Source organism: Syngnathoides biaculeatus, chromosome 1 (genome assembly GCF_019802595.1).
Source record: "Syngnathoides biaculeatus isolate LvHL_M chromosome 1, ASM1980259v1, whole genome shotgun sequence".
NCBI lineage: Eukaryota > Metazoa > Chordata > Actinopteri > Syngnathiformes > Syngnathidae > Syngnathoides > Syngnathoides biaculeatus.
Window position 1 is genome coordinate 3,273,126 of NC_084640.1, and position 23,514 is coordinate 3,296,639.

Consider the following 23,514-nt stretch of genomic DNA (forward strand, 5'->3'; position numbering starts at 1 on the left):
ACCCTCGTGGGGATAAGTGGCTCAGAAAATGGATGGAAGAATAATCACAATATTTTGCAGATGTACAAGGGGCTCTGAAGTCACTGTATTCTTTCAGCAGCTATTAGTGCTCCAACATGTACTACAGTAAAATGTAAAATATGTAGGTAAAACCTGGTATTTTCAAAATGTGCTTGAAAACAACATTTAGTTTTGTTATGAGCAGAAATGAATTGAAACTTATATGAAGCAACTTATTAGGTCTTTGTAACGGTCAAGTGTGCTATAATATTGTCCATTTCTATTATGATGTGCACCCATTATTTGATATCAGTCGCAGAAACCAACATAGAATGTGCGGTGATCTGCCAGACAACAATACAGGAGAATTTAGTGTACATGCTCGATGAAAAACCCACCAAGTGTTTAACATGCTGTAATTCTAGCAATTTAATTGTTTTTTTTTTCTCTTATCTCCTTACTGTCACCAGCAGGTGGTTTGTCCGGCAGAGTGCCAAGTCGTCATTGAGCATAACTCAGCAGGTCTCCCTGGCACTGGCACTGGCTAGCACTGATCAAACCTAACTTCAACCTTCACCTAACCCCCGCCCACATTCCCTTAACTTGTTTCCAGTTACAGTGGTACCTCTACTTACTAAATCAGTTCATACTGGAAGTTGTTTTATAATGTGAATTTTTCATAAGTAGAAGCGCTTTTTACATGTAAATAGCCTAATCCATTCCAAGCCCTCCAGGCAATCGTTTGACAGCTGAGAGCAAAGATACGTACAAACGTCTGCACGCACACCACTTAATTCCACTAAAGTTTCTTGGGGCCCGTGGTGAATAAAGATGATAAACTCACTACAAAGTTGTGCTTTATCAATGTGCACTCGCGTGTGACAGCGTGTGAAGGCACTCGCATGATTCAGTGACAGTCGAGTGTCCAAGGGACACTAAAAGTATCGTCTAAAGACTGTCGTCCCTTCTAGCCAATGGGATGCCAGGAAGATGCTAAGGCGATAGCCAATGGAAGAGCAGCTCTATTGCACCACACAAAAGAACCAGGTTGTTTACGTTCAGTGGAATTTGGGGGTTGCGAATCCAGCGCATATTTTTTCCTTTCATATCCTGAATTTTCCTTTGTAACTAGAAACAATATATTATGAGGAAGTGTTTCGTAACCTGAATTTTTCGTTACTAGAAATGTTCTTAAGTAGAGGTACCACTGTATTTGCAACTAACCTAAGGAACATAAAGTCTGCTTCTTATGGCAGAGCTTACAAAAATGTGACATAGTGCAACACCCTGGACTGACAGTATAATGCCCCAATATTCCTAATATGTCCCTACCTCAAAGTCAAACCAAAGCGTATTGCCTGCATTGCCTGAGTACCAGACTAAGCGTGTGTTGAAAAAGCCTTTCAAGAGAATTGTCACTCCAGATCCGGACCTGTCAGTTCTTCATGTGTGTACATCATAGATACAGGACCGTTGTATGTCACATCAGCTTGTTTATGGGAGGCTGTTCTATAACCAAAATGTTTTATATTTCTCAGCTCTCACCTGCCAAATGTGAATGTGTACACCACGTAAGCCAAATATTGACATCTAACTGACTCTCCAAATTATCTGCTGTAACAGAATTCTTGACTTGACATTGCCTTCAGTTTGTCTGCAATAATAAGGGAAGAAACATAGCGGCCTTTGCTATAGCCTTACTGAGGTGACAGTATCATCATTAGCGATGGTCCTTCAGTGTACTAGAAGGCATTTTTAAAAAACAAACGAGCAAACAAACCCTTCATAGTTGCACACCTCCAAAGAAAGCTACCTCAGAATGCCTGAGCCATAGTTGAGAACAACATTAACTGGTTAATGTTGCCTGTGCCAACCTACCTCACCCCAGGAAGAAAAAAAAAAAAACAACCTTCATTTCAATTCTTATTTGACCAGTGCCAATGCCAGTGTGCCATGCCAGGTACCGACCAGGCAAGTCCAGAGAGAGCTTAACGGGTTGACTACCATGGAGAGAAGCCACTGTGGCAGAGCCATCTCCATCACCAAAGCCGAAATTTCTCAGGCTTTTTTTTTTGTGTCTACCTGTAACATAAAGCTTCATTTCTGATTTGACATCAGAGGATGATTGTATTTGCATACAAGTTTCCACCTCCACTGACACATTTGTGCAGATGATGACCCTTCCTGAGAACTTTTCAGATCTCTTCAAAGAATCCAAAATGCTGGATTTGTGTCACCTGTTGACCACCCTGAAGTAATGATGCACCACAGACAAATAGATGCCAAATGAAATAACTGTTAAAGGCCATGCTGCTGAGTTCGCTCTCCAGATGCTAAATTTGGTCACTCCGGGCCCTCGATGGTACAGGACCAGGCGGCTGAAGAACTTTTAAGGTGATGCCTGAACGCACGAACTAGGCTTTTGTGTTTCACCATGTCAGCCTATCCAAAATGTTCTTCTGTGAAAACCAAGCTAAAGGACACCCAAAGATGTTAACATTGTGATGGTTTTCTTTCTTTTCATTTTTTAAGGATGTTTTGGATTGTTCCTGTTTGAAAGGGGTCACCATGCCTTGCTTTAACTGAGCCCAAGCCAAAAAAAAAAAAAAAATGCCATTTGCCATTTTCTTGAATTTGGAACTCCTTCCTGGTGCACCCCTACAACATGGAGCTATTTTTCTGAAAAGAAACATTTTATGAGTGACCAAAATGAAAACGTCAGATATTTTGGTTGATGTTAATACAAGAAGGAATACATTCTTTTTCTTTCAAAGTAGTCATAATTTCTTGTCAAATATTTAGATACCATGATGAACTACAATATGTAACCAAATACCTCTACATTTTCTCAACATTTGTTTTTACCTTTACACTTCCTCACAACCAAAGCACATAAATATATATGTAGTTAAAAACACCAGGAGACACTTGAGGGATGCAGCTTTGAGGAGCAACAGCAGAGTCCATCTGAAGAATTCAGTCCCACACAAAAAAAAAAGAAGCAAGCATTGTCCAGGAAAAAAAAACATACAAGGTATTAAATTTTTAAAAATGGCCTTAATACAGTATATACTCACAAAAAGACACCTAACTAAAATAAATGTCTGGGTCTCTCTGTAGTCATTAAATGTTGATTAAAAAAAACCTTCAGTTGTTTAAAACTGTCCACCAAGATTAATGGATACGCAACGGCTACAAATCATGCTTACAATACATCTACGAACAAAATTAGCGCACACCGTGACTTCAGATGGATTTAAGCAGAATGTCTCAAGTTGGTGTTTCCCTGAAAGTGGTTCTTACTTTTTCTGAGTGTTGGTGTATTCAAAGCAGAGCAGCGTGTAAACCTTTTTACCTCCCAACGTGGTCTCTTTTCTAACATACCCGAGAGTTGTTAATCTGACGAGATGCCAAAAAAAGTGATATGGAAGATGTGTTTTTGTAGATTGGAGTTTGTAGTGGTGAAGTTTTGTAAAAAAATGGAAAGCCTTTATTTACGTCTTCTGTTGGGAATTTATTTTATGTTGTGTTTCTTCATCCTCCTTGTTTAAGAGGAAAAGTTGCCAAAACAAATATTAATATTTTTTTAAATGTTTATATTGTTCTGATTTTTAGAATTGATGCTCATACTGATTTTAAAGGATTTCCTCTTGTGCACAGATGATTTTCCTTTTCTTTAGTATTGCCAAATAGCGGGGTTTTGGGGTTGTTCTTCTTTTAGCTGTGAGTTATCCAGAGACTAAAGTTTAAAGGCTATGGTATTTTTATTAGGCAAATTCACTGTCTGTCTTAAAGAACCAGCTACTGGTAGAAAAACAAAATGTTAGGATGTAGAAACAGACAGCTATAATACCAAGGAGATATGCTGCTTTAATAATTCAAATTCTTTGTTCTATAAACTGTCCACTGGTGTACTGAAGATTTACGAGAGAGAAAAAAAGCTTTAACCTTTTTGTCACAGAGGTCTTTGACCATAATAATGAAAAAGTCTTGATGTCCAGACCAAACTGGAGAAAAGCTGCAGCAGAGAACGAAGGCCAAGCTGTGACTTCTTTTCAGTCAGCAATGCTTCGTCAACACAAAGCTTTAGCTCAGAATTAGCACACAAAGTTGAAAATATGTCGCCACTTGCAATGTTGTTAATTTAATAGCAAGTAACCTACTTTCCACCTTAAACTTCAACATAGCCAATGACAGTATATCACTCACGTCATTGTATTAAAAAAGAGAACAATAAGATTAATTAGTTTACCTTGATAGTATTATATGTTAGAAATGGCCCCTTGCTATTTATTTATTTATTTTTAAGGGTCATTGCAAGATCCAAACAGCCACCACTGAATTGCAAGGATTTAAATAAGTCATATTTTGTAATGTATTGATAACTTGAGAATATTGCAACATTCAGTATTAGCAGGCCAATGTAACTAACCAGATGAATCCACATTTTTAGTATTTCTTTTTATTGCTACATGTCGAATAAGTTACCAGTAGTTGCAGTAGATTCTCAGAAACTCAACAAGACCCAATGATATTATGATGATATACACACTCTTAGGGCTATACAATTGGGCAATTTGTTGATAGGGCTGTGTTTAAAAAAAAAAGTGTACCATTGACTTTACAAACACAAAACTTTTTTTGCAAACTTTTGTTTCTAGGATGTACCAATCCTTTGAATCACTGAACTAATATTTAGTGGTATGACCACAGTTTCACAGTATCTCTGTGGGTTGGAGTCAACCAACTTGTGGCACCTTTCAGCTGTTATTCTATTCCAAGATTCTTTCACGACATTCCACAATTCATTTAAGTTTCTCAGTTTTGGTTCAGAAACAGCATTTTTGACGTCTCCCACAAGTTCTCCATTAAATCAAGGTTGGGGATTGGGGTGGCCACTCCATGACATTAACTTTCTTGGTTTGGAAACAAGACTTTGCATGGTTACTAGTGTGTTTAAGGTCATTGTCTTGTTGAAAGACCCATTTCAAGGGAATGTCCGCCTCAGCATGAGGCAACATGACCTCTTCAAGTATATTGACATTTGCAAACCGATCCATGATCCCCCGGTATGCGATAAATAGGCCCAACACTATAGTAGGAGAAACATGCCCATATCATGATGCTTGTACCACCTCACTGTGTATTGTACCTTGGATTTAGAGTTTGGTGGTTGGCTCACAAACTCTCTGCAACCCCTGGACCCAAAAAGAACAATTTTACTCTCAACGGTCCACAAAATGTTCCTCCATTTTGCTTTAGGCCAGTTAATGGGTTCTTTGGCAAGTTATAGCCTCTTCTGCACATACCTTTTTAATAAAAAAAAAAAAAAGAGGGATGTTATGGAAGATTCTTGAAAACAAATTCGCTTCACTCACATATCTGTCACCGTACTTACAGGTAACTCCAAACTGTCTTTGATTATGCTGGAGCTGATCATTGGATCAGCCATTGCCATTCTGGTTATTCTGCAATCCATTTTGATGGTAGTCTTCTGTTTTCTGCCATATGTCTCTGATTTTGCTCTCCATTTTAAGGAATCAGATATCATTTTAGCTGAACAGCCAATAATTTTTTTTCCACCTTTTTATAAGGTTTTCCCTCTCTAATCAAAGTACGCTGTTCTTCTGACCAATGTGTTAAACAACCCAGTTTCCTTAGGTTTTCAAGGAGAAATGCATGTTCAACAGGGGCTGGCTTCATCCTTGAATAGGAGCCATCTGATTCCCACCTGTTTTTCACAAAATTGATGACCTCACTGATTGAATGCCACAAAGCTATGTTTTAACACGCCCGCTTCAACCAATTACCCAATTGTCCTGCCATAGGAATGTGTATATCATGAAAGCTGGGTCTTGTTGGTTTTGAGAATCTAGCTACTGCACCTAATGGTAACTTGTTTGACATGGAGCAAAAAAATATACTGAAAACATGGATTACTCTGGTTAGTCACATCTGACTGCTATTATTTTTAACACTACTATCTATATTCCACATAATTCCGACTCCACAGCTTGGTCTCTCTTTTGTCTGTAAACTGCTTTGTCTCTGGCCTCTACTTACAGTTGTCATATTCCAATATGCCCAAAACCAAATAAAGACATTTTGATTACACTCTGTGTCCTTTATATTTTATTTTTCCAAATATTGATCACATATGGCGGCCAGTGGGCAAGTGGGTATCACACCTGGTTCACAATTCTCTACATGGCATTTGCATATTCTCCATGTGTATGGAAGTAAATATGTGCCACCAGGATTTCAATTAAAAATCCCACAAAAAAATTTATGTTGTAAAATTCACATTTTTATTTCAAAAGTGATCACAGTTGCAATAGCTGTATTTAAGTTTAATTTTTCAGTGTTAACAAATTCATCATGTAAAAAATTCAATGTTTAAAATTCAAACGCAATATTTTCATTCTCCAGAAATTCAACTGGTTACAATTTGCTGTCTGAAATTCACCGTCTAAATTCTGTGCTAAGAGGGCAGCGTTACTTCAGGTACAAACCCAACACCCAGCCAATCCAGTTACGCTATCTTAGTCACATGATGTCACATACCAAGAAAACGTAACTGGATTGGCTGGGTTAAGAAGGTAAGGTTACTTCAGATCAGAACCCAACACCCGTGGGCACTGCTTCCTGTGAGCGAAATGGCCAAAGCATTGCCCTGGGCGGTCCCACCTCTGACAGCTGTCACACAGCTGTGTTACACTTTGGACACAAATTGACCAAGCTCTCAAGTGGTGAATGTGTCATCGGCATTCACCAGTTCATTGTGTATGCTTTACTGTATTCTGGGATACTCCGCTACTGTGCGTAAATTCGCAAGTTTAGTGTAGAGCAATTCTTTGTTACAGCGAGTCTGTGCCTCTTTAGTTTGACCACGGTTTGTTCATGGTTCTTAGTTTGCCTCATAGTCATCGGACCTTGTGCACATTTTTGGATCTTGCCTGTTGCCTAGCGTTTTTGTGCTTTCACCTGTTTTGGACTGTCTTTTTGTGTTCGACCTCCTCTGGAATAAAACCACTCTTAATATCATGCCCTTGCCTCCAAGTCCTGCATTTGGGTCCGCCCTCGTGCCACTGGCCCGTGACACAAACGGCCGCACTCACTATCACACTGAAGGTCAATTTAGAGTGTCTCATTAATCTTGCATGTTTATGGGATGTGGAAGGAAACCGAAGTGCACAGAGCACGTGAAGAACATGCAAACTCCATATAGGCGCGTCCGGGATTGAACCAGCCAGTTGAATCTCGGGAGACTGAAAATATTGTTTGAATTTTAAAGGTTGAATATTTTTACATGGAAAATTTGTTAACATTGAAAAGTTAAACTGAAATACATCGATTAAAAATGTGATCACTTTGGAATAACAACGTGAATTTTACAACATAAAATTTTCAGTGGCATTTTTAATTAAAATCCTGATTTACTTCCAGACCTGTCCTTGCGTGGGTCCTCCTACATACCAAAATTTAACTGAACTCTACATTGTCCTTATGTGGGAGTTTGAATGGTTTGTCTACACATAGACATGTACCTAAACTCTTTACCAAAGTCAGTGGGAATAGACGGCTCTGTACCTGTGTTCCTAATAAGTTTAAACTAAAAAAATAAAACTGATGGTCTCACTATCCCTAAAGTGGTCTGGAAACGACCTTAACCAAACTTTGTTGATAATGTATAATGAATCACTCAGTTCTGTCGTTAGTGTGTCATCATTGGTCACCTCTTAGTTCTGAACCGCCATGTACGTACAGTCATGGAAAAAATATAACTCCCTTGATAGTTGTTCATTTTATTGCCTGGTACCACTAAAGTTGTGCTAACCTAAGAATTCAATTAATGGAACGAAAATGTAGCTGATTCCATGCACCAGGACATGAAAAGAAACAGGAAACTGAAGGTGGTCTAACATATTTTAAATGTTTTTTTTTTTTTTTCCATGGGGATAGGTTTACCCTTTAATTTCTTTTGAGCTTTGATTTTCAAGCTAGGTATCATTTTCATTCAGGTAAAAAAAAATCACCTTTAAAGTTTTTGTAATTCAGGCAAGATGTACTCTAGATACAGTGTTTTTGCGAGAAGTAATTGTAGAGGAAACTGATCACGATTTGAACCAAGCTGCAAGTATCATACCTTCTTTCATAACCAGTCTCACATCACTTTTATTGAGTATTGATTTGATTAGTCTTATTCAGAAAAATATAAATTCCACACAGTATTTTGCGCATACAATATCGTACTGCCAATGCACATTTGCACTACAGCTTATATCTTGCTGATCACAGAAATCATTGCGTTTGACACTGACTAGTGACCACTGTGTATTGCACATCACATATCACATTCAGTTTTTTCACAGTCATGCAAGGTTATAGAAACTGTTATAGAAATGGTCCATTGTCTTCATATTGAGGAAAAGAACACTCATTCTGAACGAATGCCAAGTGTAATTAATGTCTGTGTCAGGAACGTGTGCATTTTTAAGACAGGCCAGCAACCGCTGATAGAACAAGCCTTTTAAATATTTCTTTGTCTGAACTATATTACTATGGTTACATTGCAGTATTTGTAATTATATCAAACTCAAACTAAACCACCATAACATTTACTTGGACAAAAGACAATATAGCTTTCAGATGACACTTTGCAAAATAAAAACATTTTACTGCCTCATTATATGAAGGAAGAAAGCACTGTTGTGAACTTGTAAATCTGTTTATCCATGTCAATGAATTTTCCAATATTAAGTTAATCAAGTGAATATCACAAGAATTATAGCAGGAACACCATCTTTGAAGCAGTCTTATTAAAAAGCAGAAATTCAATTTTATTTTATTACAGATGGGTGTGATTGCCGAGTTGCTGTCACTGACCTGAAATGCAAAAGACAATTTCAAACTGTAGCGGTTCCATCACAGGATAACACAGCAATCCCCAGATTTAAAAAAAAAATGCAAATGTGCCCCTTTGAGGCCTTTAGCAGCATATTGATGACATCAGAGCAAGCTGATTGGCCTCTTGGCAAGTGGTCTAAACAACGACGATATAAAATGTGGTTTAGTGTAGGCAAAAAGCTGAAAAGTCCAAAAACAACATTAAAAACCAATAATATCAGTAGTCAGGATATTGCTGTAGGTGGAGCTTGAAACAGATACTGTAATGGCAGGGGTGTGAGCTCGGTGGTTTCATCGAGTGTACAATTTGGGTTGGTGCAAAATTCAAAAAAAGAAGTAGTAGTAGTAAAAGTTGGTGTTGGGTTTTCAGAAGAAGTTTAGTTTTTATACAGTACAAATATTCTTGCCAGCGTTTTAAAAACACTACATAAGTCGATATCAATTCTTCCACTACACTGTGGCTTGCATTTCTGTTTCAGTTTGCATGTTAGTTATATGCAGCGCTTTGATTGGTTGTGACGCTTCGCATTGAGTGCGTGGCAGTCTGTGCTGTTAGTCCTGCAAGCTCCAAAGTGCTGATTTTTTTCTCCTTAAACTGCTGTTTGCATAATGGGTTTTTGTAATGCGGACTTGTGCTGGGTCACTTCGGCATTGCTAAACAAAAGCAAGAAATAAGGCCGTAAAAATGATTGTAAACGTGTTGAGCATACAAACTATACAGTAGAATGAGTTTCTTGCTTCATACAGAGGTATGCCATTGAAGGAGATTTGCCAAGTTCTTTATTTCTGTGTTGTTTCTTCAAACCATGTCAGGAAAATTAACCAACAGCCAATGAATGTGGATAATCAAACACTGCTGGAAGACAAAGAATGCCAAGATTTTTGACAGAAATGGATTATAATTCACATAATATGAAATGTGTTGGTGTGCTTGGTGGTGGTGTATCGAATTAATTCCTGTCAAAGCATTCTATGTTTTACCGTAGGTTACTATTTTTGTGTGTTGTTTAAGTTCTCTTCCATGTTTATCTGAAAAAGAAATCAAAAAGAAATATATCAAGATGTTAAAAATACTCTTACAGTTGTATGCTTAATTTTTGTTTGTTTGCTTGTTTTAGTTTATCTGTTAGTGACCATGTACAGTAAACAGAAAACTCAAGTGCAGAAATGGCCGACTAGACGGTGTTGGACAGGAGTATCTCTACTTTTGTCTTTACTACATTTCTCAGTCGCATAGTCGTAGCATCACTGTTGCTCTTCAGTGGGTAACCTGCTTTCGTGCTCACACAACCCACTGGCGTGGTTGCGTTCACAAGTCCCACCTTTTAACAGGGACAGGAATCCTAAAATGCTTCTCTTTCATCTGACATCATCATAATCATGGAGCTTACCCTACAACTGATGCCTGGGCCAGACAGTGTCCATCCAATTGTGCGAAGCAATTTGGATTATGGAGAGAACGCAACTGGATATATAAGGGGGCAGTGGAATGTACCGGTACATTTCATCAATCTCTACTGGCCATGCTTTAACAAATTTATGCTACTCATTGCATCCTCACAGAACATTTACACAAAAAGCATGATTATCCAAATATTTTAGAATTAAGTGTTCATTTTTCTGGACTAAGGGATTTACAAAATTTTCACACATAAATTTTCTCGGAGATGCTCCACCAAGCTAAAGTAGCATTGATGTAGTTTCGCTAACTTTATCATTTGATAGAAGGCTAGCTTGCCACATTTATCTGGTGGCCAGGTTCAGAATATTTTAAGCTACGTTGGGTGTAAAAAAAGAAAACGTTTTTAAAGTTCTTAGCCTTGTTCACTTAATTATCTTTGTTTTTCTCAAAAAATGTGCTTCTGCAGCACTGGAACTGGATTATATTTTTGTAGCTAATTTCCATCTTCACTTCCAATGGCAGGTAGGAAAAATAGTTAAAAAGCAATACGGGGCCAAACATATATTAGCATGGTAATTATTCAAACAGAGGTTGGGTAATACAGAATTATGGGACATTTCTATCCCAATATGTGTGTTCCACAACGCATAAAGCATGGTTGGATAGGTTTTGTGTGGAAAAACTTGAGAAAACCTTACTTAGTTACAAAGAGAGAAAGTCTTCCAGAAAAGTGAAAATAGAGTTGTTGTAGCAAAAGAGGAGAAAGCCCCTCTACATGTTTTGTCAGTTTTGAGTATCTGTCCATGATTCTACAATAAGATGTTCAAATACTTTGGTTCACATAGTGTACATTCATTTAACTGGTAGACATGGATGTTGCAGCATATTCGAAATTATCTAAGAATTAATTTTGGTAGTTAACATGAGTGAAAACCTTTTTCATTTTAAAACAGTTCCATAATCTTATAACGTACTCACAGTCTCCCCTTGAGTATGCTATAAGATACATTAGTGATACCAGATATAAAAGTCTTACTGAATAGGAGTTAAGACTCTACATATCCTGGGTTACCACTGTGTGGGTTGGAGCTCAGGTCAGACTCCATCTCCCCAGCAGCTCCAGGGCTCCTCGCTGAAAGGCGATCGACAGAGCGCGGCGAGTCGTTGTTGGTGCGTCTGTGGCGGCAGCACGCCATCACATCAGCTAGGTCGGCCCGGAAGGAGGTCGTGTAGAAGCCGTAGATGATAGGGTCGCAGCATGTATTGAGGTTGCCGAAGACAAACAAAATGTGGTGCATGTACTCTGGAGTGTGCTTGATCATGGCTGGTTGAAACCAGTACCAGATCCCCAGAATGTAGTAGGGGGTCCAACAGATGACGAAGGAACTGACAATCACTATGGTCATCTTGAGGGTCTTCATCCGTGCTTTGGGAATCTTGTCTTTTCCACTTCGGCGCATGCATCCATCACCATCTGCAGATATAAAAAGGGTCAATTTGACATACTACATACAAAAGCCCTTGCAGAGGTGATGACAGTCTGAGGGGCTTGTTTTCCCAGATTCTTCAATCAGAAAAGGCATGCAGATCTGCACTTTTCTGACTGCGCCCATTCTTCCTCCACTTAATTATATCATTTGCGCCACTTCTTGCCATTTACACACCCTGAATAAAGTAACTCTTATGTCAGGGTGTTCCCCCTTAAATCTGACTGAGCGCACTTTCTTCCAAAGAGGTCCATTTCCCCATCCGCACTCCAGAAGCTGTGTTATATTGTGTCTCCCGAGGTGAAATATCATCACTAACCGGTTATCCTGTAGATGACCTGATAGCTCTTGGTTCACCAATGCGTTTATTCAAAGCACAGTAATCTGATTCAATTTGATTAATTTTACAGTATGTATTTAACGCTCCATTGACATGAAATGCATGATTTTTAGTATGTTAACTTTTACAAAAAGGCAGCTGGAATGAACCCATGCGATTTTTTTTTCTCCACAAAACATGATTTTGACATATTTGGTGTCTTGTAACTCCCGCCATGAAAATCCTCTCGAGGGATTTGTTTTGGAGCAGAAGCAGGAAGTGACGTTATCAGCAGGAGCACACTCAGGTGGCCTCATGTGTTTATACTAGTTTTCCCTGGTGGAAGGTAGCTCTTTGTTATCATTAGCCAAAATGCCGGCTTGTTGTATTGCTGGATATTGTTCGAACACTCGGGAGGATGGATTTACTCTTCATATGTTTGCAAAAGACTTGGTTTGTCATGAAAAATGGATTGCACAGGTGCAAAGGACGAGAGCTTCGTGGGTTCCAAATGACAGGTTGGTGTTTATAGAGCTAATAAAAAAAAAATAGTTGCGCGAGGGACGTAATCCTCTCAGAACATAACAATAGATCCGCGTATATAAGTCAGGGGTGCTAAATGTGTCGATGTGCGTGCACGGCCAGGGTGGCTCATCGTGGTGCCAAGCCGGGCCGCAGTGTGGAGTACGCTACATATAGTTATTTTGTCGAGGAGTCTGTTGTTAGTTAGAAGTGAACCGCATATCATCTAAATATGGCTCGAAACGATAGGGTCACTTCACTCGATTGTGAGACGTTCTCTTCTTCGAAAAGAGCTCCCGTGTCAGGAGCGTTGGAAAAATCCAAAACTCTCTGTTGTTCCTCTCCCATAGCAGGTGCCACGACGTGTTTTCAATGGTGAATGTCCCAGTGTGACGTCTGCTGATGACGTTGCAGGCAATATGGCTACCACTTAGACGTTGAGTGAGACTTCCGCAACTTTGGGCATGGATGACATGCTCTCTGCTGATATTTAGTTTTTTGTGTAGACATTGAAGTGAATAATGTTACTAATGTTAATGTTAATAATGCATTTTTCATTACAATATGTATTTTAAAATGTTTATAGGCATGTCACTTGGGCTTTAATAGAGAATACAAAAACACATGCTCCTTCAAACTGAGCTGTTAGATGAGAGGTACTTACGTCTTTTTGGCAGCACCTAACTTTTGGATCCACCACTGGGGTTATTTGACATTTAAATGTCTACACGCTGTTGTTTTCCTAATCAGTTTCTATTCCAGTCACACGTCAGGCAAACGCCTCTTGCCTCTTGTGACAGTACATGCAGCTTGTTTCATGCACATTTGCCTAAAAGCATCTTTAAAACCAACACAAAGAGGATATGGGAGTGATGATGATGATGATGATGATCGTTTAATGTCAAACCAAGAATAAAACAAAGATAACTCAACTTTGTGTATTTAATATGCCATAATAGAGTAGAATGGAAAGAAACCTATTGACATGCTAACTGATAATGGAGGTACTAAGCCACAGGTCATTTAAATTAAATAAGTAAATAAAATGAGGCAGTATGGTGGTGAAGCTGGAAACCATTGGCCTCACAGTTCTGAGGCCCGGGTTCAATCACAGCCTTCCCTATGTGGAGTTTGCATGTTCTCCCCGTGCCTCTGTGGGTTCATCCAAAAAAACATGCAACATTAATTGGACACTCTGAATAGCCCATAGATGTGATCATGAATGCGGCTGTTTGTCTTTATGTGCCCTGCGATTGGTTAGGAACCAGTTTAGGGTGTACCCCGCCTCCTGCCCGTTGACAGCTGGGAAAGGCTCCAGCACTCCCGCGACCCTTGTGAGGATATGCGACTAAGAAAATGGATGGAATCAAATGTTAATTAATGTGAAAATGTATTTATTATATAGCCTCCCAGTGGCCCAGGCGAGCACAATAGAAGAAGCAGCACAATTAATTGAATTGCAGCATTAAATCATGATGTCCAAAGTACTTCAGTTTTATATGTTCTGTTTAACTATGTTTAGTACTCTATGTTTCTATAAGGTATAATATGTGACTGACCAATACAAAAATTATAGTATAAATTTGATTTTGGGGCAGCAGAGAGTGGTGTGGCCGACCGTGATGTACAGATTAGAGACGGTGGCACTGAAAAAACAACAGGAAGCAGAACTGGAATTGCAGTAATGAAGATGTTGAGGTTCTCGGTCGGAGTGAGCAGGTTGGATAGGATTAGAAATTCGCTTACGAGAAGAACAGTCAAATTTGGATGTTTTGGAGACAAGGTTCGAGAGACCAGACTTCGATGGTTGTTAAGAGGAGAGAGAGTGAGTATATTGGTAGCAAGGTGCTGAGGATGGAGCTGCCAGGCAAAAGAACGAGAGGAAGACCAAAGAGAAGGTTGATGGATGTGGTGAGGGAAGACATGAGTGCAGTTGGGGTTAGAGAGAAAGATGCAGGAGATAGGCTAAGATGGCAAAAGATGACACGCTGCGGCAACCCCTAACGGGACAAGCCGAAAGGAAAAGAAGAAGAAGAATAGAGCTGGTCTTAGAACTGTTCTTTGGTTCTGCCTCACATTTCTCCCTTTATGGCTCCAGTCTTTTTGTGTAGTATTTGCAAATATTCCTCATGAGTATTCATTTCTCTATACGGTATATGACCTGTAATTGACCAAAGCTCCGGTACAAGCTATACCACGGTTGTTTGTATCAAACTTTAAAAATATCTTCATATCCAGAACCTCTTGACCGTGAGGCAGATATACATAATAGGCACAGGTAATCACTAAATATGCACTATGAGCCATAAAGCCATTACTAATCGCAAACTGAATAACTCTTCATCTCATCCAATTAGTTTGAATGTTTTTTTTTTTTATGTGCCGACTTTCACACACCTTTGCTCTTGTGCATCTGCCCAGTGATCTTGGTGAGGATGCTTGTGTAGCAGAAGGTCATGACAAGCAGAGGGAAGACATACAGCGTCACAAATTGAAACATGTTGTATGCCGTCTCCTGCCAGCGGTGCTGGAAACTGCCGTGGGTGACACACTGAGTGAAGTCGGCTCCATCTGCCTTAATGGCCCGAAAGATGAACAGCTGAGAATGAAGAGAGTGAAAAGATGAAGGATGCATGCAGTCACTGTTAAACACTTTTGTTAGTCATTGTTTGTTTGCTGGAAACAAACGTCTCATTTGTTGATCTCATACAAACACCAAAGAACGTTGAAACCAACAGTTCTTTGTTCCAATGTTGTACATTAAATTCCTTTAATGCACCATTTTTGGGGGGATTGTCTTACACGTACTGTCCTAAGTAACAATGAAAGTATGCACCACAAAGAAGTATTGTACAATGCCATACAGTGAAGTTTTTTCATGGCGCAGGATATATTCCAGACTCACCCACAATAGGTGAAAATCCACGACATGGAAAAAAAACATTGTTTTATAGTTTTACACCTCCCACACTTTCAATATAAAAACAACACATGAAAATGCACATTTTTTAAAGACATGGTGAAAATATTTAAACACAATAAGCCAACTGCAATCATAAACTTTATAGAAAAATGACGGACAATAAGCTGCACGGGGTGTCAGCTGTAAGTGTTGGCCTCACAGTTCTGAGGTCCCGGGTTCAATCCCGGACCTGCCTGTGTGGAGTGTGCATGTTCTCTCCGTGCCTGCGTGGGTTTTCTCCGGGCACTCCGGTTTCCTCCCACATCCCAAAAAACATGCAACATTAATTGGATACTCTAAATTGGCGCTAGGTGTGATTGTAAGCGTGAGTGTTTGTCTCCATGTTCCCTCTGATTGGGTGCCAACCAGTTCAGGGTATACCCCCCCTCTTTCCCATTGATAGCTGGGATAAGCTCCAGCACTTCCATGAACCTTGTGAGGATAAGCAGCTAAGAAAATGGATCGATGGGTGATGGACAGTCAAAAGGTAATGAGCCCGATGTACTTGAACCTCCTAATAATTTAATACTTTTTATGAAACGGTCATGGTTTGTAGTGTAAATACTTGTTTGATGGTTTGTTTGTTTTTTTTTTTTTAAAGTTTTGTTCAAGATTATCCTCTATTTTTCAGCCTTTATGGAAATAAGGACATTTTTGATATGCTTGTCAGAAGCAGCAAGCTGTGATTGAATGTCTTGCTTTGGAAGGGGAGCCAGCTCCAAACATTTTCAAAAGATTACAAAATGTGAATGAGGACTTTACAATACTCTGCAGTTCAGTCAAAAAGATCATCCCGAGACTCAAAGGTTGATTTCATTCAATTTTAGCAGAAGCTCTATCAAACAAGCTTCAAAAGATGACTTGTGTGGATCTCTTGAGTTGTCTGGGAACCGCCTGGTGGAAAACCTTTGCAAACATTAACGCATTGAGTTACATTGTGTCACAATTTTGCAACTTTTTTGAAAATGCAGAGTGGGCATTCTGGTTCCAAAACAAGACATTCTATCACAGCCTCTCTGATTCTGATGGACATTCAACAATGATGTCAATTCCACAAAGAGAATATGCATCATTTCTGAAACAAAAATCTATTATTAGGTCAAATGTAATTGGGCTCATTACTTTTTGACTGCCCTTTCGTACTTTATATACTGCATTGTATTGTCTGTGTGCGTGTGGCTCTCCTTTTCACATACGAGGGGGCATTAGAGTAGGTAAAAAAAAAAAAAAAATCCTTGAAAAACATGATGTTAACAATGAACTCCAATATCACAGCGGGAACACTGTATAAAGTTCCTTGAGCTAAAGTCCCCAAAACATTGTCGATTGCATATTGGAGCATTTTAACAAGTGGGACCAGTTTCACTTCCAATAAGGCTTTTATATTTAAGACAGTGTCAAACTTTCAAAGAAAAAAATGTGGGTGTAGTGTTATAAGTTGTAAACTAAGAATGTTCCGGTCGCACCATGAACATAAGATTTGTTTTCACCCAAGTCAAAAAGAAGTGGAGCTGATAGATATGTTTGACTCTAAGATAATTGAAGGACGCTCATACATAGAATCCATCATACCCACATTGGTGTCGAGTGGGAGCAGGAGGCTAAGAAAACATCTGCTAGCATCCTTTTGTTGTGTTTTCAAAAACTGCCACTAATGACATCCTGTGATTCGAATGTGGTTCAACATTTTTAGTACAAAAACTTCAAAACACCGTCTCTGAAGTATAACATGAATACAACCAGAGTTAATTCAACAACATTAAATTTTCTACAAAGACGTCAAGGCAAGTGAACTGTGCAGGTGAAAGAAAAAAAATTAAAAAGGGAAAAGGGAGGTAGAAGAAACAAAGAAACAGACACCACGTGGACAAAGCTAATGAGTGGATGGATTCAACAATGCAGACACTCAAAACAGAACTCCAGATAACATGCAGCAAAACCAAAGAAAGATCAAAACTGAAAATAAAGACCAAATTTAAAAATATCCAAAACAAAGATCAGGACAAACAGGGTCCTCCATGATAACCAATGCCATGCTGCAATTTGTCAATCCACTTAAACAATAAATGCTTCTCCCTAAATGGGCGTGTCATTTTTCTATCCATCCATTTTCTTAGCTGCTTATCCTCATGAGGGGTACAGGAGTACTGGAGCCTATCCCAGCTGTCAACGGGCAGGAGGCGGCGTACACCCTGAACTGGTTGTCAGCCAATCATATGGCACATTGAGACAAACAGCCACACTCACAATGACACCTATGAGCAATTTAGAGAATCCAAGTAATGTTGCATGTTTTTGCTAGGTGGGAGGAAACCGAAGTGCCCAGAGAAAACCTATGCAGGCACGGGGAGAACATGCAAACTCCACACAGGCGGAGCTGAACTGGGAGGCCAACGCTTTCCAGCTGCCCACCGTGCTGTGTCCTTTTTCTACTCAGGAACAAAACAAGAAAGAGGGTGTGTGACTAAGTGGCCTTTATTACCTTTATTATAGCCACACAGCCAACAAAGCTCCCATCTTTTTTTTTATGCAGGACCAGTAAGCGTTCTTCCAGCACACCACACAGCAGATCTCTAAATGTAAATAATGTGACACCATAATAGAAGCATTCTGCAACACAACAATCATTTCAGCAGAGAAGAAAATAAGATTCACAAACATTTTAAATTCTATTTTTGTCAAAACTCCCAGCATTTTCTAAACTCCAGCTTCTGTAAATGGGTGCTTTGGTCTGAAGACAAACTCTCTCCAGATTCCGTACAAACTTTTACTCACTTACAGCTCCCAATGACCAGGCTTCTCCATACTTGGTCAGTCTTGTGTCATTTTATTGTCATTCAAGGTGCTCTGCTGACCACTTTTTCAACATTTAAAATTAGAGCTGATAGAGCCTTGCACTCAGTTGCTCACAAACTGAAGAGCACATTTCCAGACCTAGTTCTTCAGTAGATATTTTTACTTACTTAAATTCAGTCAAACTGGTAAGAAAAAAACTACAAAAAAATAATAAAGTAAATGGCAAACAAAATATGGATTTGTGTGGTCTAACATCCATGCAGCAAGTGAAAACTTAAAATGAAAGTTACATCAGAAAAAGAGGCCTGCATGATGGAACAACTGGTTAGAGCTTTGACCTCATAGTTCTGAGGACCAGGGTTGAAATCCTGGCCCCTCCTGTGTGGAGATTGCATGTTCTCCCCGTGCCTGCATGGGTTTCCACCCACATCCCAAAAAAACATGCATTAATTGGACACTCTATATTGCCCCAAGTGTCATTGTGAGTGCAACTGTTGTCTGTTTCCATTTGCCCAGCGATTGGCTGGCAACCAGTTCAGGGTGTATCCCGCCTCCTGCTGCCGGAGCCAATCACAACTGCATTGTGAGAAGGAGCAACTCAGAAAATGAATGAATTGATCAGAATAAGTATCTGTTTTAGCTGTGCTATTTGGGAAAATGCATTCACCATGTGACGTTGAGTAAATAAGTACTTAATTATTGATAGGAACCAAGAATGAAATGATACATGAATAGAAAAATAGTAATGTCTTGCTGTTAGACATCGTACTACCAATTTACACCGATATAACACATCTCAAATGCACAGCAGAGCATAGTTCATATAAAAGCACTCTCTCTGTTGTTTTCATGCAGAATTCCAGGCTAGGGCCTGAAAAAAGCCTCACACTGCAGCATTAATTTACATTATCCTTATGTATGTGTCAATGAGGGCAAAATACCAAACTTGTCAGGTGGAGTGTGTGATGGAGGCACAGTGAAATGCTCTGCTTCTATCTGGCTAAAAATGACCTGTTTCTTTTTTATTTTTGTCTCATCCATCATTTTAAAATAAGAACCATCACAAAGACACTTGAGTGCCAAGCTGGTCGGTTTGGTGTAGGTTATTCACACAGGAAAGCCAATGCCAGCTCCTTTCAGCCCATTATCCAGCCTTCTCTCATATCAATGACTGAATCTGCTCACGGCTGCAATGAGCTGCTCACATGGACTATTTTTAGCTCCTCTGCTTCACAGATGCCACTGTGGGGGAACAAAGCCTGCATAAACAACGTGGCTCAGGTTTAACCTTTCCACTATATGTCGTCTTTACAATAAGCATTTATCAGCCACATACACTCGATGTGCATACAAAAGATTCAGTAATCCAAATGAATTTTTGAAAATCACAATCTGACAATCTTTTAACTTAATGTATGACTTACCGTCAAGCATTTATCTTTCCAGTTACAAGCAAAGGGATTGAATTGAATTTGTGCGCTAAAGACGTGGTCCACAACCACCGGTCTGTGGGCCTGTACCGGGCCGTGAGGTATTTGTTATCAGGTCACAAAGAAAGAATGACCAATTTAAATTATTGGTAGGTCCAAATATAAAAAAAAGTGTTGAAACTGGAGAAGATTCTCTTTTTCGAGCAGCTGGTCTGAAAAATGTGTTGCGAACCCAAAGTAGAAAAATGAGATTTTGGAAGGAAACGTGTGGACAGAATGGAAGCTGGACTACCTCATGTCTCACATTCAGCACAAGTCATTTGAAAGCAGTTAAAATTGTAAACAGATGTAAAATGGGGATCGGTACTTTGATGGGGCAGAGCAGAATGAGTTGATACTGGGAAACAACTCTAACCTAGAACAAGTTAAAATTCTTGTCAACAATATTCTAGATTTCAACAGGAATACATCGCTGCTGTCAGTTCAAAAAATTCCCAATTGCATGGCAAAGTTCCTGTATCTATACAGGAATATAGCAAAGTTAAGGCGTTGATTTTTTTTATTCAATCAATCAAATAGTTGAGGATGAGACTGTGTGTAATGTTAAAATTCTACCTTGTCACCCCTCATGAAGGACAAACGCAGAGACAATACAGTGCTCAAAAAGGTAGTTGTGTATTTTAAATACAAAGAGGAACATAATGTTCATAGTCAATCTGTCACCGTGTCACTGCAAAAGAAATTTGGAAGCAGACTCTCAAATTTATAGTTCATAATTTATAGTAGGCTAGGTCTTATATTTTTAATATAGTTAACAGAACACGTTTTTGCACATTTTCATTGTAAGTTTACAAAAAATACAAATGCAATTGTTCTTAATAAAAGGGTTCTGATGGGGATAAAAATGCTGTAATCCACAGGTGTCAAACTCAAGACTCAAGGACCAGATCCAGCCCACCTCATGATCTTATGAGCCCCGTGAAGGCAAAATCATCCTTGTCAACTCCCATGATTTTGTACCAAAATTTGAATTATTGTCATGTCGGAAATGATAACGTTGAGATATTATAAGCATTTTTGTGAGACCAAATGTGAACAATGGTTGCAAAGGTTGGAAAATTATGGAAGTAAATATGTGTCACCAGGATTTGAATGGAAAATGCCACTGAAAATTTTATGTTGTAAAATTCACATTGTGGCTCTGAAGAAACAACATGAAGCAGAACTTGAGGTAGCAGAAATGAAACTGCTGAGGTTCTCGCTTGGTGTGGACAGGTTGGATAGGATAAGAAATCAGCTCATTAGAGGGACAGCCAAAGTTGGATGTTTTGGAGACAAGGTGAGAGAGAGCAGACTTCGATGGTTTGGACATGTTCAGAGGCAAGAGAGTGAATATTTTGGTAGAAGGATGCTGAGGATGGAGCTGCCAGGCAAAAGAGCGAGAGGAAGACCAAAGAAAAGGTTGATGGATGTTGTGAGGGAGGACATGAGGACAGTGGGTGTTAGAGAGGAGGATCCATGAGATAGGCTTAGATGGAAAAAGATGACACGCTGTGGCAACCCCTAACAGGACAAGCCGAAAAAAAAAGAAGATTTCAAAGTGATCACATTTTCAAGAGCTGTATTTCAGTTTAACTTTTCAATGTTAACAAATTCGCCATATAAAAAAATTCAAGCTTTAAAATTCAAACGCAATATTTTCAGTCTCCTGATATTCAACCTGCTCCAATTCGCTGTCTGAAATTGATCGTCTAAATTCAGTGTCAAGAAGGCAGGGTTACTTCAGGTCAGAACCCAAAACCCAGCCAATCAAGTCACATGCTAAGAAAGCATAATTGGTTTCTGGTTTCACAGAGATCATGGCCCTCTGAGGAAAACCATGACTACAATGTGTCCCGTGACGGAAAAAAGTTTGACACCCCCCCCCTTCCCATTGTAATCGGATTATTTTAATAAGCCATGTAACTTCAACACACGTCTGATGTTGCTAACAGTGGTCAAGGGGACCAGTCAGGGGCTTAGTGTCTTTACTAAAACAGATTAGAGGGAACATTGGTTAATATTATTTTAGTGTGTAACTATGGCATTATTTGACCTCTATGACTTTGTTCTTACATCTGTACTTACTGAATTTACGTGGACATAAAGTAGAAATCCCCCTCAAACTTCCTCACTTGATATTTTATCAATTGAGGAAAATTGTAGCGCTATCAAGAGTTTGTGCTTTTGCTTTTGCAGACATGGTGAGAGGTTAATAGTTTATCATAACACTTTGGCACCTTATTTTAGTCAAGGCTTTATGATGGCTAAATTTTGACACTACGGATTTATTATTATTTTCTGCCTTCTCATGGGCTCACGACCTGTGAGAGGGGCCATAGGGCTCTGGTGCAATGTGAGTTGGGTGGTAGCTAAAAACAGGGACCTTGGCAATCTGATCCCCAGCTACAGAAACAAGTTGTAGGGACATGAAATAAGATGGAAAGAACAGTCCCCCTGATCAGAACCCGAGTGATGTTGTGTTCCTGGACTTGTGTGCTCATCGTAGATTGTCCATAATAAACATCATATTGAGGCATAAGGGTGCCAACATGTGCACTTGGCACCAGGAGTCCCTCGGTCACAGTTAGATGATTGACTTTGTGATCGTGTAATCGGACTCACGGCTGCATGTCTTGGACACTTGGATGAAGAGCGGAACGCAGCTGTCAACTGATCATCACCTGGTGGTGAGTTGGCACCGATGTTGAGGGAAGATGCCGCACACCGTCAAGACTGTGTATAGTGAGGATGGGCCACTGCTGACCTCAACTTAGGGTGTTGTGAGTCAGTGGGAAGAATACTTTAAAGACCTCGGCTCTTCCACTGACACACCTTGCCATGAGAAAGCAGAGTCTGTGTTCTGATAGGCGAGCTCTTCTATCTCTGTGGTTGAGGTCAATGAGGTGGTTAAAAAGCTCCTCAGTGGCAGGGCCCAGGGGGCGGATGAAAATTTCCCAAAGTTCCTAAAAGCTCTGGTTGTTGTGAGGCTGCCCTGGTTGACATGCCTCAGCAACGTATGTGGACGCACTGACCACCTTTTGGTCACAGCTCTGGTTGGAACATCATCCACTCGGGCTTGATGTCGTGCACCTCCCTGGAACATGAGCAAAATTCTGTCAAAAGTGGGAGTTGAAACTCCTCCTGACAGGGGATTTTGCGAGGCGTTTCCAGCAGACCCTCATAACACAGTTGGGTTTCCCACGTTGGACTGACATCTTCCCCCAACATCTGAGCCAACTCACGACCAGGTGGTGATGAGTTCACAGCTCTGCCCTTCTCCTTACCTGAGTGTCCGAGACATCCAGCCCCAAATCCAATGACATGATCAAAAACTCAATCATTGAACTGTGACCTAGAGTGTCTTGGTGCCAAGTGCACATGTTGACACTCTAATGCAAAATCTGGCCTTTGTTACAGACAATCCGTGATGAGCACATAAGTCCAATAACAGAACACCGTTCAGGTTCTCATTGGGGATGGGTTGTTACTCTCAATCACACCTTTCCAGGTCTCACTGTCATTGCCCACATGACCATTGAAGTCCCCCAACAGAATTATGGCATCGCCAGTGGTAGAACTTTCTAGCACGCTGTCTAAGGACTCCAAACTCTGTGGGTATTCTGAACTGATGCTTGTTGCATTGGCAC

General features: G+C 39.8%; 3 protein-coding genes across 8 annotated transcripts in view; 1 reads left to right on the plus strand and 2 right to left on the minus strand.

Moving 5' to 3' along the window:
• si:ch211-57n23.4 (immunoglobulin superfamily DCC subclass member 3) overlaps nt 1-6,094 on the plus strand; it is an 82,233-nt gene extending 76,139 nt beyond the window's left edge. For 3 of the 4 annotated variants that reach the window (XM_061828553.1, XM_061828396.1, XM_061828604.1), the window contains exon 14: nt 471-6,094. In XM_061828553.1, the coding sequence (XP_061684537.1) occupies nt 471-548 (78 nt within the window). In that variant the 3' untranslated portion in view covers nt 549-6,094. The remainder of the gene's footprint in view (nt 1-470) is intronic. The other variant, XM_061828468.1, reaches the window with a different exon arrangement.
• LOC133504638 (protein 4.1-like) overlaps nt 1-23,514 on the minus strand; it is a 215,013-nt gene that overhangs the window by 191,451 nt on the left and 48 nt on the right. The gene's annotated exons all lie outside the window — the stretch shown is intronic.
• LOC133505530 (gonadotropin-releasing hormone II receptor-like) overlaps nt 1-23,514 on the minus strand; it is a 35,613-nt gene that overhangs the window by 6,161 nt on the left and 5,938 nt on the right. The window contains exons 3-4 of one of the 3 annotated variants that reach the window (XR_009796291.1): nt 15,035-15,236; nt 8,887-11,783 (exon numbers count right to left, since the gene is read on the minus strand). Coding sequence is in view for 2 of the 3 variants with exons in the window: in XM_061828786.1 (XP_061684770.1) it covers nt 11,356-11,783; nt 15,035-15,236 (630 nt within the window). In the remaining variant the exon portion in view is untranslated. Of the gene's footprint in view, nt 1-8,162; nt 11,784-15,034; nt 15,237-23,514 lie in introns of those variants that run through there. The other 2 variants (XM_061828786.1, XM_061828663.1) reach the window with 2 other exon arrangements.